Genomic DNA, 14,949 nt, shown 5'->3' on the forward strand with positions numbered 1-14,949 from the left:
CATACAAGTCTTGAACTTATTAAATTTATTTCTAAGTATTTTATTATTTCTGATGCTATTGTAAATGGAATTGCTTTTCTCATTTCATTCTGGCCTGTCCAATGCTAGTGTATAGAAATACTATTGATTTTTGTATATTGATCTTGTATCCTTTGCTGAATGCATCTATTAATTTTAGTGTTTTTTTTGTGTGTGTGGATTACTTAGGATTTTCTATATGTGTGATCATGTCACCTGCAGAGATACTTTTACTTCATTTCCAACCGGAATAATTTCATTTCTTGTCACATTGCTCTGGCTAGAAAGCTTTCAGTCTTTCTCCATTACATGTGAAGTTAGACTTTTATAGTTGCAGCTTATCACCTAGAGGATGGTCCCTATTACTTAGTATCATGAGTGTTTTTCAACCAACATTTCAATAAAATCCCACTTGGTTATGGTGTATATTCCTTTTTACATGTTGGTGGAGTCAGTTTGCTAATATTTTGTTGAGGATTTTTTGCATCTATATTTACACAGGATATTGGTATTTAATTTTCTTGTATTATCTTTGTCTGGTGCTGGCCTCATAGAATTAATTTGGAAGTGATCCCTGCTCCTTTTTTTTTTTTTAAATTACAAGTTTGTGAAAGATTGGTGTTAATTCTTTAAATGTTCAGTAGGATTCACCAGTGAAGCCATCTGGTCCTGGGCTTTTTCTTTGTGGAAAGTTTTAAAATTACTGACTAAATCTTGTTGAATAGAATGAAAACTTCAGGAGGAAGAACTCCATTTCCCCATTTAAGGGGAAAAAACTCAAAATGACAATATTTAGAGAAGACAGTTTTAATTTTTGATAAACCTCTAACCTTTCTAGAAGTTGAGTTTTCATCAAAGTTTTTCCTCATGGACAGCCCATATTAATTGGAAATGATTGACTTCAAAAATGTGAACCCATTTACCTCTGATATTCGAGTCAGAAACTTCTCATATTAATAATTCTGGAACTAAGTCCCAGTGATGTTGACACCTCCAGAATGCTCAGAAGATGGCCTTATGAGCAGCAATTCACTGAAGGCTCCGTGTTCATCCTCTGCATTTCAGCATCATTGAATAGGAGCAAAGAGAATTGAGAGGAAGATGGCTGTCAAATCAGTGATCAAGAGAGTAGAACATGCGTTGACTGGAGTAAACTTTTATAGGTAGTTAAAGGAAGAGAAGGTAGGGCTGGGATAGATCCTAGATGGTTAAGCCTGACTATGCCAAATAGAAAGTGGCTTCTTCACAAGGTGGCTTGTGCCTTGCTGTGTCTGTTTTTTTAGGATCCTAGGTATGCCTCGGTACTCCATACTTACAGGTTGTTGGTCCACATGCTAAACATTAAGTACTTTAAATCTTTGAATCATTGATAAGATAGTCATGAGTTTTAGCTCAAGTCACCATCTAGAATTCTACCTTGTTCTACCTGGTACCAACTCAGTACACAATATAGGATTGCTCAGCAGTGGGTTTTGTCATCTAGCAAGCTGTGTGCACCATCCAGGACCACCATGGGTAGCACTGTTTCATGCATATTAATCAAGACTGTGTTTTCCCCCTGTAGGTAATTCTGATGTATCAATTATTTCAGTTACAACTCATTTTCCTCAAAATCAGCTTTACTCTATATCAACACACTCTGAAGATTGAAAAGTAAATGATATCTCCATGAGCTCTCATGTCTATCATCTTATCAGACCCCATGACAGCCAAGAAGCAGAGGGTGACAGTCCCTAAGCTTTTGCTTCATAGAGCAAATGCAGAGCAGTACCACCCAAGGGAGACTGGGGTTCAACTCAAACACATCATTAAGTGTTGGCCAGAACTTCCACCCATGTCACAGAGTTGTCTTAATTAAGGCTTTCATTTATTTGTAGAGCCTGAGGTTATAACCACCTGAGCCTCCAAAAGTAGTACTGGTATGGGGGAGCCCTCCAATAGAATGCAAATTCTCAATAAAATATCACCAACTAACAAAGAATTACAGTGTGAAAAACAAACTTAAATAAAAGAAGGTACATATAAGAAACAGAGAGTGGAACAATATAGAAATAACTTCAAAGTAAAAGATATTTAATTTCCTTCAACAAAAAAGAAATGGTGATTGTAAAAAACATAACAAATTGTTGTGAAACCTGTAAAATAGAAATTTTTTTGGGGGGGGAAACTATAGTTACTTAAAAAATTCAGTATACTGGATAAATCTTAGGTTTGGGTCTAGCAAATTATCAAAATATCAAGAATAAAGAAAAATCTTAAAGGAGTTTACAGATAAAAGAATGCAAACAAGAGTGATATACTCTTCATCAACAGTTTGAATACCAGATTCTAGAAGAGAAGGAAAATTAGTTTACATTTAAAATATCATCAACTAAGCTATTGGCAAAGAATATGAGGATCAAACATAGAAATAACTCTGAACTATGACTAATATGTTGCCAGCTTTAAAACGTGTAAGTCTAAGAAGAAAAATGTAGTGGGATGTATTTTTTTAAAACTGTCAATATAAAGTCCAACTGAGGACTTTATAAAGTCCTCATTTACAAGGAAGCCATATTTAAGGATTAAGGAAGATTTTAAAAGTACAGTAAGTTACTTCACTATTTTTAATGAGTGATATTTGAATATAGTCTTTTAACAACTACATTAAAGTTTAAAGTTCATTTTCATCTCTTTGCTTTTCAGTGTTAAAAAAACTAGTTTAGAATATCAGTAAGAGATCAATCTGGAAATAATTCACTAATAAATTTTTCCATCCTCTTAGAAGAAAATTCTAGAAAAATTATGTAGAAAGTTATCACTTTTACCTCGTGCCAGACTTTCACTTGGGCTTCCCAGGTGGTACAGAGGTAAAGAATCTGCCAACACAGGGGACACAAGAGACATGGGTTTGATCTCTGAGTTGCGAAGAGCCCCTGGAGTAGGAAATTGCAACCCACCCCAGTATTTTTGCCTGGAAAATTCCATGGACAGAGGAGTCTGGCAGGCTACAGTGCATGAGGTTGCAAAAAGTCAGACAAAACTGTGTACATACACAGACTTTCACTTTAGGGGATTCCAAAAAGTAGTAATGATAGTATTATACATATAGTGCCTTTTGTCATGTACTTAATAAAATATCCAGATAAAGAAGTTTCTGTAAGTTTTCCTCAAAGGGTAAAAAGGTTCCCAGTAGCCAAGAAATAAAAGCAACTTTGAATCAACAGTAAGGTATAATTGTTAACGATCTTCAAATGTAGTCCACATGATCTTTTCTGAAGGCTTTACTAAATTCTGATCACTTTCTCAACAATATGTGAATTCAGTGCACCCATCAACTAAAATATTATTAGGCATCTATGCTTATTATTTCAGAGTCTAAATGACTCCTCAGTTATATAGTCTCTACAACTTGAGTCCCAAATCATATACCATATTTGCCAAAAAACAATGGGCCTCCCTATCTTCCACAGTTGAAAACTTCCCTGGATCTGACATGACCTGAGACTAAGCCAGCCAAATAAAGAGAAGTTTGATCAAAATTACCTTTTCTGTAATCTTTATGAAAACTCAGTTTATGAAAAGAAAAAAAAATCTGAGCAAGGAGCCTGATCCAGACATCTGTATAAAGTATTTAATGAGTGAAGGGAAATACTACCTCCTCTGATTATTAAGGATTCATGGATCTGATTCTCAGTTATATAAAATAACACCATTTTAATGTGATTATAACTTTACATGATTGAAGACATGTCATTAGGGCTTTTTATTTTTAGCTGTAATTGAAATAAAACACTATGTTCGTTTCAGGTATGACATAATGATTTGCTATTTGTGCATATTGCAAATGATCACATGACTGTAGTTAACATCTAGTTAACATTCTTTCTTTTTAGAATTTTCAAAATCTTTGAGAAATTTCTTTCTTCTAATCATGAATATTCAATTCCTGTTAAGTTCTATCGTTCTGGATGAGAAAATGTCTAGGAGGAGAAATTTTATATTTTCCTAATCAGATTATTGGGGAATAAATATTCTGTTACATAAGTTTTTTCTATTTCATTCAAAATAGACATAAAAATTGGTGTTTGGTTGTTTCCAGATTTTAGTCTTAGCTAATTTAGACTTTCATAGGGATATTGCTCTTTCATTAGAACTTCCCATTCTTCTAATCTTCTTTTTATTACTCTACAGGAACTATTGTAGAATGCTGATGTAGATGGGCAGTGTTTATCCCAGAAGGACTGTACCTAATTCTAAGTCATGTCAGGTTCAAATCAGAAAAAGGGAACTAAGAGAGGAAACAAAGAAAATATTTCCTTAATATATAACCATATAAACGCCAAATACATATTAATTTTTTAAAAGTAGGATTGGATGGAACATCACTTTTACTATAAAGCACTTAGTATGCATACATGTACTTCCTGAAAGCTGTGTTACATATACACAATGGAATACTACTCAGCTATTAAAAAGAACACATTTGAATCAGTTCTAATATGGTGGATGAAACTGGAGCTTATTAAACAGAATGAAGTAAGTCAGAAAAACACTAATACAGTATATTAACATGTATGTATATATGGAATTTAGAAAGATGGTAACAACAACCCTATATGTGAGACAGCAAAAGAGACATATAAAGAACAGACTTTTGGACTCTGTGGGACAAGGCAAGGGTGGGATGATTTGAGAGATTAACATTACCATATGTGTATATTGCCATATGTGAAATAGATCACCAGTCCAAGTTCCATGCATGAAACAGGGCACTCAAAGCTGGTGCACTGGGACAACCCAGAGGGATGGGATGGGGAGGGAGGTTGGGAGGGGGGTTCCAGATGGGAGGGACACATGTACAGCTGTGGCTGATTCAGGCCAATGTATGGAAAATACCACCACAATATTGTAAAGTAATTAGCCTCCAATTAAATTTTTAAAAATGGCCCTCAGGTTGATAATATTTACATCTCAGAAGTTACAAAACAAATTGTCTTCCCATCAGATGCCTTACTAAATAATGTTTTTACACCAAATGGGAAAGCACAATCAGTTGTTCAAAAAGCCTTAGGTTTAAGTTTTTCAGTCATCCATCATAAACACTTGAGACAAATTAAGTAATCTGCCTTATTAACCTATATTTTTGTTCATTTCTGCCCAATATAAGCATATGTAATATTGAAATACTAATTGCAATTGTCAAAACAGAAAATTATAAGTTTTGATTACTAAACCTCTGGAAGACAATACACTTTAAAATAATACATTTTAAAGAAAACAGACTTTTACCTATACATTTCATTAACCACAGACAAAGATGCTTTAGGAGTATTATAAAATAATATTATCTGACTGTATTCAACAGGGTAAGTTGTAAGATTGGTGGTTCAGAACTCTACATTGCTTTGGATATAGAATTTGAAATGACTACCTTAAACCTATATGGAATCACCATTAAAACATAATGCATTTATTTTTAATCACCAATTAGAAAAAGTCATTAAGATCAGATTGAAAAAATAGCAGATGAAAAACGGAGAACATTCAAGGATTGACTAAATAGAAAGCAAAATCGATATATAAACAAAATATTGTATCAACTGAAGAGCCTTGATTTTTAAAAAAACATTCTGTCTTGTATCCTGCGTACGCCACTTGTCTCGCTGTAGCTCACTGAATCCAGGGTAGGCAAGGTGTGAACGGAGCGGGGAAGGTGGAAGAAGCTGAGAGGAGGCAAAGGAACCGTAGACATTCTTTATTCACCGTGCATTCAAGGTAGACATGCTTTACTCTCTTAATAGCCTACACAGCAGCAACTACAACTACTCAACTCGACTTGTCCCAAGAACTTAGGTGGTGCGTATATAGGGCATTGCGCCTGCGCGGTGCTATAAATGAGCTCAGCTGTAATATAACTAGGTATTTTTAAAAGCTGGGTGAGAGCCAGAGGCCGTGGGGGTGAGAGTCTGATCACCGCCATCTTAACCAATTTGCTCCTTCCCTACACATTGGTACTCAAAAAACTTTTTGATTCTAATGTTAATGAAACCTACGTCTATTCTTGGAATTGCAGGTCTGCGCTACTCCTGCCCAGTGTCTTGAACCAGACTACTAGCAAGAATCGGTTTCAAGAATTTAAACTCATTTAACCCCCAGCCTCCCGTCAAGCACACCTCGTACTGGTAGCTGTTGGACAGGGTCCCCGTGCCGCTGACGTCCACCAGGTGGCCTGGGGAGTGGGCCTTGGGCACCGGGCAGCGACCCGCCGAGGCCGCCCCGCCCCTCCTGCACAGCCGCACCGCCACGAACACCAGCACCGAGAAGAGGAAGAGCGACGACACCGACGCCAAGGCCACCACCAGGTAGACGGTGAGCGGGTCGGCCGGCGCCGCGGCCGCCGCTTCCGCTTCCGGGGCCGGCAGGTAGGGCTGCGAGAAGCCGTCCACCAGCCGCGGCTCGCCGTTGTCCTTGACCAGCACCACCAGCCGCTGCTTGGGCGCGTCGCGCTCGCTCAGCAGCCGCGCCGTGCGCACCTCGCCGTTGTGCGCCCACACGCCGAACAGCCCGGGCTCCGTGGCCTTGAGCAACTGGTACGACAGCCAGGCGTTCTGGCCCGCGTCGCCGTCCACCGCCACCACCTTGGTCACCAGGTAGCCCGGCTCGGCCGCCCTGGGCACCAGCTCGGTGCAGGGCGCCGAGGCGTTCTGCAGCGGGTAGAGCACGAAGGGCGCGTTGTCGTTGGCGTCCGCCACGAGCACGCGCACCAGCGCCTGGCTGCTGAGAGCGGGCGAGCCGCGGTCGGTGGCGCCCACGTGGAACTCGAAGGCGCGCAGGGCCTCGTAGTCCAGGGACGTGAGGGCGCAGAGGTGGCCATTGTCGGGGTTGATGGACACGAGGGAGGCGAGGGGCACGAGCGGGTCGGGGGGCGGCAGCAGCGAGTAGGTGACCTGGGCATTGGCGCCCGCGTCTGTGTCTGTGGCGCTGACGCTGCCGATGTGCAGGGCGGGGCTGTTCTCGCGGAACCAGAGGGTGTAGGAGGTCTGGGTGAAGGCGGGGGCGTTGTCATTGAAGTCGGACGCCAGCACGGTTATGTTGTGCTCGGTTTTCATTCTTGGGGGTTCCCATGTCAGTGACAGTGATTGTGATGTTATATTTGGATCTTGCTTCTCGGTCCAGGGCTGCGTTTGTGACTCAAGTATAAAAGTTTTTAACAGAGGGTTTAAGATTGAAAGGGAGATCCTCTTGGATGGAGCAAGCCGTCCTTCCGTTGTCCCGAGTCAGTGTCTGAAACGCTGAATACAGCAATTATGGTCTCCCGCAAATTTTCTAGGATTTCATTGAAAAGATATGGTCAGTTCCGGAGGGTTGTCATTCAAATCCATCACTTGAACAGGCACCACATAACTTCCAGAAAGGCCCCCACCATCTGTCGCCTGAATATTTAAAGTATAGGTCTGTATAGATTAGAAATCCAGTTCCCGTATTAAAAGGATTTTTCCGGATTTTGCATTTATTCGAAATATTCTGCAGATATCTTCAGGTGCTTGCGAAAATACATAAGATATTTCTCCACTGGTTCCAAGATCTAAATCTCTGGCAGAGATGATGGCAGCCTGGAATCCAATGGGGCAGTGTTCCAGGACTTGCACCTCATAGTGCAGCTGTGCAAACATGGGGGCATTATCACTCATGTCTAATCCGCAGTCCCAGACTTGGGTGGAATCCCGCCATCCAGTGCTGGGAGTGTTAATCTGATCTCAGGCTGTTCCTCTCGATCCAGTGCTTTGTCCAGCCCCGGCTGTGGTAATATTGTGCCCTTGGAACTGACTTGTAATTTAAGATGGAAGTGGGAATTGGGGCTGACTGTATAACTTGGAAACTGTTGATTCCTACATCTAAGTCCAGGGCACACGCTATCTGAAAAGTAGTTCCGGGAGTGATACTTTCTGAAATTTTCAAAATTATTTCTTTATCTAGGAAAACTGGGGAATGATCATTTATGCCCCTAATCCGTATCTCAGCCTGGAAAAACTGCAAGGGATTGTCTAGTAATATCTGGAAAGGTAGTACACAGGGTTCGATAAGTCCACACAGCTCCTCCTGGTCCTGTTTCTCATTTAACAACAAATCCTCGGTTTACCTTTCAAAATGCAAACGCTTTTTTTTTTTTTTTTTTCAATTCGAAAACAACCCTGGGGCCTGAGCAGCTAGATCATCTACCCCCAGTCCCAGGTCTTTCAATAGATTGGCCACAAAGGAGCCACTGTTCATTTCCTCAGCCACTGAATAATGCCTAGGCTCAGAACCAGCCTGAGTTATGCCCAGCAAAACAAGGAATGTCAAGACTTGCCTTTGTTTCAGAAAGCGCTCCATTCTCTCTCCTGCCTTCATTGCTTTCTGGTTTCCCAGACGACTTGACCCAGTTCGGATTCATGTTGTCGCTGATCTGTCTCCCAGTATCACTCAGATCCTTGGATAAATAGAGATGTCTAGGGCCCTGATTTCCCCGAGCAACTGCCTTAAAAAGTCTCCCCTTCCTGCTTGCTTCTTAAGCAGAACATCGCTAGAGGAGCATAGGCTGGTAGCGTGCTTTCTCTACTTCTAATGCTCCAGCGCCACCCCGCGTCCTTTCCGAGTGTTTATTTTCTGCACAATATTTAGGAAATCCCAGTCCTTTATTTTCAGACTGATGGTATTCAAATATTTTCAAGTAGTGTTTCTTAATGTACCAAAACAACAATAATTCCAGATTATCTAAAATCTAGTCCCTAATAATTTTTGTTAATTATCCTTTAATTATCCTTCCCCAATTTTCTTCCCGGAGTTGGTGATGGACAGGGAGGCCTGGCCTGCTGCAGTCCATGGGGTCACAAAGAGTTGGACACGACTGAGCGACTGAACTTTACTGAACTAAATAAGAATTCGTATTCACTGAATTCCTTTTACAAATGCACTTATTTTTTTAGCCACTTGATATAAGGAATATCAGAAAATTTGTTTTTTTTTAATCAAGTTTCATGATTGTATTGGATGTTACATGTATTTATTCTGGAACGGTCCACTGTATTTTATTGATATTGAATATTTTGAAGTGTCCAGATCAGTTGTTTTGTAGGTAAATAAAAAGGTAAAAATAGGTAAGATATCAGTACTTGTTGACTATAAACGAACAATTATTTATGCGTCAGAACAAAAGAAGACACTAGTGAAGTTAGAGCAATAAAACAACTATAATGTTATTTGGAAAGGGGATGTTTTTCTCTACTTTTTACCCAGAGCTGAAAAAAAGAATGCCAAGGGCGATAGCTATCTCCACCTACTGTCTTGTTTTCAGCCTCAAAGAACCTAATTTGCTGCTGCTGCTGCTGAGTCACTTCAGTCATGTCCGACTCTGTGTGACCCCATAGGCGGCAGCCTACCAGGCTCCCCTGTCCCTGGGATTCTCCAGGCAAGAACACTGGAGTGGGTTGCCATTTCCTTCTCCAATGCATGGAAGTGAAAATGAAAGTGAAGACGCTCAGTCATGTCTGACTCCTAGTGATCCCATGGACTGCAGCCTACCAGGCTCCTCTGTCCATGGGATTTTCCAGGCAAGAGTACTGGAGTGGGCTGCCATTGCCTTCTCCGGAACCTAATTTAATTGGAGATAAAGTGATGTTAAAGAGATATATCTCTTGTCTCTCTGTCCTGCACTAGGTTGGCCGAGTATGGGAATTCTTTTTTTTTTTTTTTTTTTACATTCAATGGAAAGAAAATTTTGGAAAGAAGGACCAAGGCATTTTCTTTTTATTCCAGAGTTCTGAGATAATTCTTAAAGAGGTGAAGTCGGCTTCTGGACGTACTCTAGGCTGAGCAGTTAAGTGTCAACATGACCAGCTTTATATAATTGTCATCCAATGCAGTTGTCATCCAACATTTTTTACGTAAAAGTAAATGCAGTTGTTATCCAACATCTTTTATGTGAAGGTATTTCTGAAGCTATTTCTGATGTAAACTGCCTGAGTGTTTGCAACATAACCCTGAAATTGCCTGGTAATTTTCTTGAAGTGGATGTTTATAATTCACAGATATGAGTGGTATTTATTTATATTTTTAATATTTATTTATTATTTTTGACTGCAGTGGGTCTTAGTTGCTGCATGGGCTTTCTTTAGTTGCCTCAAGTGGGGGCTACTGTTTAGTTGCAGTATTTAGGCTTTTCATTGTGGTGGCGTCTTCTTTTGTGGAGCACAGTCTCTAGGGCTCAAGGGCTTCAGTAGTTGTGGCATGTGGAATTTTCCTGGACCAGGGATCAAACCCAGTCCCCTGCATTGGCAGATAGATTCTTAACCATTGGACCACTAGGGAAGTACATGAGTGGTATTTAAAATGTTTGGTGAATACGTTCTAGAAATAGGAGAATTTGGTGAACTGTTCCTTAATTTACTGAGATTTAAACCTTTTGCAGTCTTTGATAACCAGGTTGCTGAAAAGCATGCATTGCCAAGATTGTCATTGATTGTCACAATCTTGACCTTAGGAGGTTTGAGACTAGTGTTGATACCTACTATTCTTTTCTGTGAGAATTAAACTTAGCTTAGGTTGTACTTCATCCAGTGATTTTTCCCTCCTGAATGGGCAAAGTACTTACCCCCCTATTGCATTGTGTATTATTGTGAATTGAACTCCCTGTGTGGTTTCCAGTGATGGGAAAACCACCCAAATCTCATGCACATTCTGAAACATTAATAAGAATTTCTCAAAGTGGCAACATCTCAGATTCATTGATTTTTTTCTCAGAAAAGAAAAAAGTTTATAGGTAATACTTGGAAATGTATAGTTTCCATAGGTCTGGCTTCCTATTCAGAAACAAAGACTTCTTCTGTGGGTATATCTAAAATATTCTTTGATCTCAATGGTTTAGAGCCACCCAGAGAAGAGCCTTTCTTTTCTCAGGAATCCTTTATCACTTTGGAAACCACCTTGCTTGGGTGTGTCCACCCACAGCTATGCAGACACTCCCCTTTCCGCTTCCAAATCTCCAGGAACCATAAAAAGCAGCTTTACTTTTTCTGGGCCACCTACCCTACGCCCAGGAAGAAAAGGAAAACTCACCACTTGCCTTTTTCTGCCAGCTTTTCTCTCAGTTTCCAGCTGAGAAACTCTCTCTCTCTTTGACTGCATTGTCTTTAATGAAAGAAGCCTTTGAAAGTTTTTCAGGAGGATATATCAACATATATCTAGTCCCCTTGTGTTTGAAAAAAGGTTTGAAACCTGAGCTTGCTGCCAACATTTGCCAAGGCATGTCGATCCAGCACCTCTCAGATTTCATCTTTTCTAAAATGGAGTCTGTGGCAGGTGCCGGGCTCTACCTGCCCCCCCTTTTTTTTCTGTTGGCAGTGCCGCCAGGCGTCTGAACAGAAACTATCAAAAACAAACAAAAAACTGTTCGTGTCATGTGGTCTAGTGGTAGTCTGATAGTTTAAATAACTTCTCTGACTTTTGGTTTAGCTTATTACAATTTTTAATTAGTATATGGCCTTTTTTTAAATCAGTCAGCTATACAATTTCTTCTGAGAGTAACTTGAACTTGATTTCTTTCATTTCAGACAGGCCATGCATTCACTGAGTTTTTTAATTCATTGGCAGGTGTCTATTACACACAGATAAATTTCAGGCACTGTGAACGGCATTTGTTGCTGCTGCTGCTGCTGCTAAGTCGCTTCAGTCGTGTCCGACTCTGTGCGACCCCATAGACAGCAGCCCACCAGGCTCCCCCGTTCCTGGGATTCTCCAGGCAAGAACACTGGAGTGGGTTGCCATTTCCTTCTCCAATGCATGAAAGTGAAAAGTCAAAGTGAAGTCGCTCAGTCGTGTCCGACTCTCAGTGACCCCATGGACTGCAGCCTACCAGGCTCCTCCATCCATGGGATTTTCCAGGCAAGAGTACTGGAGTGGGGTGCCATCACCTTCTCCAGTGAAAGGCATTTAGGGATAGTAAATTGAATGAAGCCTGGTACCTACACCCCAAGAGGTTACGGCCTAGAAGGATGATGCACATAAAGCGACAGTTACTGTAGTGAGTGATGAGTGCTAAAGTGGAAATTTGCACAGGCACTTAGAGGTGCTCAAAAGGGATATTTAAGTAATAACAGAAATGAAGCATCAGGAAAGATTCTTAGAGGAGATAAGGTTTGAGGTAAAAAGCATCACTATGAACAAAGCTAGTGGAGGTGATGGAATTCCAGTTGAGCTATTTCAAATCCTGAAAGATGATGCTGTGAAAGTGCTGCACTCAATATGCCAGCAAATCTGCAAAACTCAGCAGTGGCTACAGGACTGGAAAAGGTCAGTTTTCATTCCAATCCCAAAGAAAGGCAATGCCAAAGAATGCTCAAACTACCGCACAATTGCACTCATCTCACACACTAGTAAAGTAATGCTCAAAATTCTCCAAGCCAGGCTTCAGCAAAATGTGAACCATGAACTTCCTGATGTTCAAGCTGGTTTTAGAAAAGGCAGAGGAACAAGAGATCAAATTGCCAACATCTGCTGGATCATGGAAAAAGCAAGAGAGTTCCAGAAAAACATCTATTTCTGCTTTATTGACTATGCCAAAGCCTTTGACTGTGTGGATCACAATAAACTGTGGAAAATTCTGAAAGAGATGGGAATACCAGACCACCTGATCTGCCTCTTGAGAAATTTGTATGCAGGTCAGGAAGCTGTTAGAACAGTTAGAACTGGACATGGAACAACAGACTAGTTCCAAATAGGAAAAGGAGTACATCAAGGCTGAATATTGTCACCCTGCTTATTTAACTTATATGCAGAGTACATTATGAGAAACGCTGGACTGGAAGAAGCACAAGCTGGAATCAAGATTTCTGGGAGAAATATCAATAACCTCAGATATGCAGATGACACCACCCTTATGGCAGAAAGTGAAGAGGAACTCAAAAGCCTCTTGATGAAAGTGAAAGAGGAGAGTGAAAAGTTGGCTTGAAGCTCAACTTTCAGAAAACGAAGATCATGGCATCCGGTCCCATCACTTCATGGGAAACAGATGGGGAAACAGTGGAAACAGTGTCAGACTTTATTTTTGGGGCTCCAAAATCACTACAGATGGTGACTGTAGCCATGAAATTAAAAGACGCTTACTCCTTGGAAGGAAAGGTATGATCAGTCTAGACAGCATATTAAAAAGCAGACACATTACTTTGCCAACAAAGGTCCGTCTAGTCAAGGCTATGGTTTTTCCAGTGGTCATGTATGGATGTGAGAATTGGATTGTGAAGAAGGCTGAGCGCTGAAGAATTGATGCCTTTGAACTGTGGTGTTGAAGAAGACTCTTTAGAGTCCCTTGGACTGCAAGGAGATCCAACCAGTCCATTCTGAAGGAGATCAGCCCTGGGATTTCTTTGGAAGGAATGATGCTAAAGCTGAAACTCCAGTACTTTGGCCACCTTATGTGAAGAGTTGACTCCTTGGAAAAGACTTTGATGCTGGGAGGGATTGGGGACAGGAGGAGAAAGGGATGACACAGGATGGGATGGCTGGATGGCATCACTGACTCGATGGACGTGAGTCTGAGTGAACTCTGGGAGTTGGTGATGGACAGGGAGGCCTGGCGTGCTGTGATTCATGGGGTCGCAAAGAGTCGGACACAACTGAGCGACTGATCTGATCTGATCTGATGGTGAATCTTCATTACTATGCAGTCTTTTCCCTAGTTGCAGCCGGTTTGGGGTGGTCAGAGTGAAAGTGAAAGTTGCTCAGTCGTTTCCGACTCTCTGCAACCCCATGGACTGTAGAGTCCATGGAATTCTCTAGGCCAGAATACTGGAGTGGGTAGTCATTCCTTTCTCCAGGGAATCTTCCCTACCCAGGGATCGAACCCAGGTCTCCTGCACTGCAGGCAGATTCTTTACTAACTGAGCCACCAGGAAAGCCCTTAAATGGTTATAGGGTTCATTATGTCTCATTCATTTTTTTTTAATTGCAAGTCATATTGAAGAAAATTTTGCCAAAATTTATTTCAGAGACTATTTTACCTATGGTTCCTTTGTGGTTTTAGGCTGTCATAACTAATATTTATATCTTTAAGTCTTTTTGAGTTTTTGTCCTTCAGTGGTTGATGTGTTATGTCTTTATTACTTCTACTTGTCTGTCTTTCATTTTAAAGACCTCTTGCAGAAGTCACTGTCTTTCCTCTGTGAATATACTCACCACTGTCTTCTAATTATTTGAGAAACAGTGTGTTGATTTACTTTTGTTTTCCTTGTCATTTCATTGGTTTGTATGTGATTTTTTTTGGAGGCAGGGCAAAAGCCAGCGTAGCTTCTTTAATATTTATCTTCTTGCCTTATTATTATTTAAAATGTATGATTTTCTGTTCCTCTGGACAGTGATTGGAATTTATATATATATATGTAGTCTCATTTATCTATTCCCTTTTATTTTAGCTTATCACAGAATATTTAGTATAGTTTTCTGTGGATAGTGTAGGATTTGATGTTTATGCATTCCCAACATTATTGTCTAGATCTTTTGAATCCCAAAGTGTCAGTTGCTTCCCTCCTCTTGCCTGTCCCCGCTGTCAACTTCCTTTCTGTTCTCTATGTCTCTGGGTTGTATTCTGTTTTTAATGATTAGCTCATTTGTGTCTTTAGATTCTAAATTTAAAGGATTTCCAATCACATTTTTCTTTTTCTTTCTAACTTCATTGAGTTAGTATGGTAACTTCTAGGTCCATCCATGTTGCTGCAAGTGGCATAATTTCATTCTCTGTTCTGGCTCTGTAGTACTGTGTTGTATACATACGTACCTTGTCTTCTTGATCCATGCATGTTGTGATGAGTCATTGGATTGTTTCCTTCTCTCAGCTATTGTGAAGAGTGTTCCTTTGGCCATAGGGGTGTATGTATCTCTTTGAATGATACTTTAATCTGAATATATGCCCTGAAATGG

The 14,949-nt window shown here is 40.5% G+C and overlaps 1 protein-coding gene across 1 annotated transcript; it reads right to left on the reverse strand.

Moving 5' to 3' along the window:
• Positions 1-5,685: 5,685 nt before the first annotated feature.
• On the reverse strand, positions 5,686-8,652 carry LOC102391228 (protocadherin beta-2). Its single transcript, XM_006080921.4, is given in 6 exon segments — positions 5,686-7,115; positions 7,117-7,270; positions 7,272-7,343; positions 7,345-7,699; positions 7,702-7,872; positions 7,875-8,652. Coding segments are annotated over 6 exon segments (2,304 nt in total). The 5' UTR covers positions 8,392-8,652; the 3' UTR covers positions 5,686-6,080.
• Positions 8,653-14,949: the final 6,297 nt, after the last annotated feature.

This window comes from Bubalus bubalis, chromosome 9 (assembly GCF_019923935.1).
Source record: "Bubalus bubalis isolate 160015118507 breed Murrah chromosome 9, NDDB_SH_1, whole genome shotgun sequence".
Taxonomy (NCBI): Eukaryota; Metazoa; Chordata; class Mammalia; order Artiodactyla; family Bovidae; genus Bubalus; species Bubalus bubalis.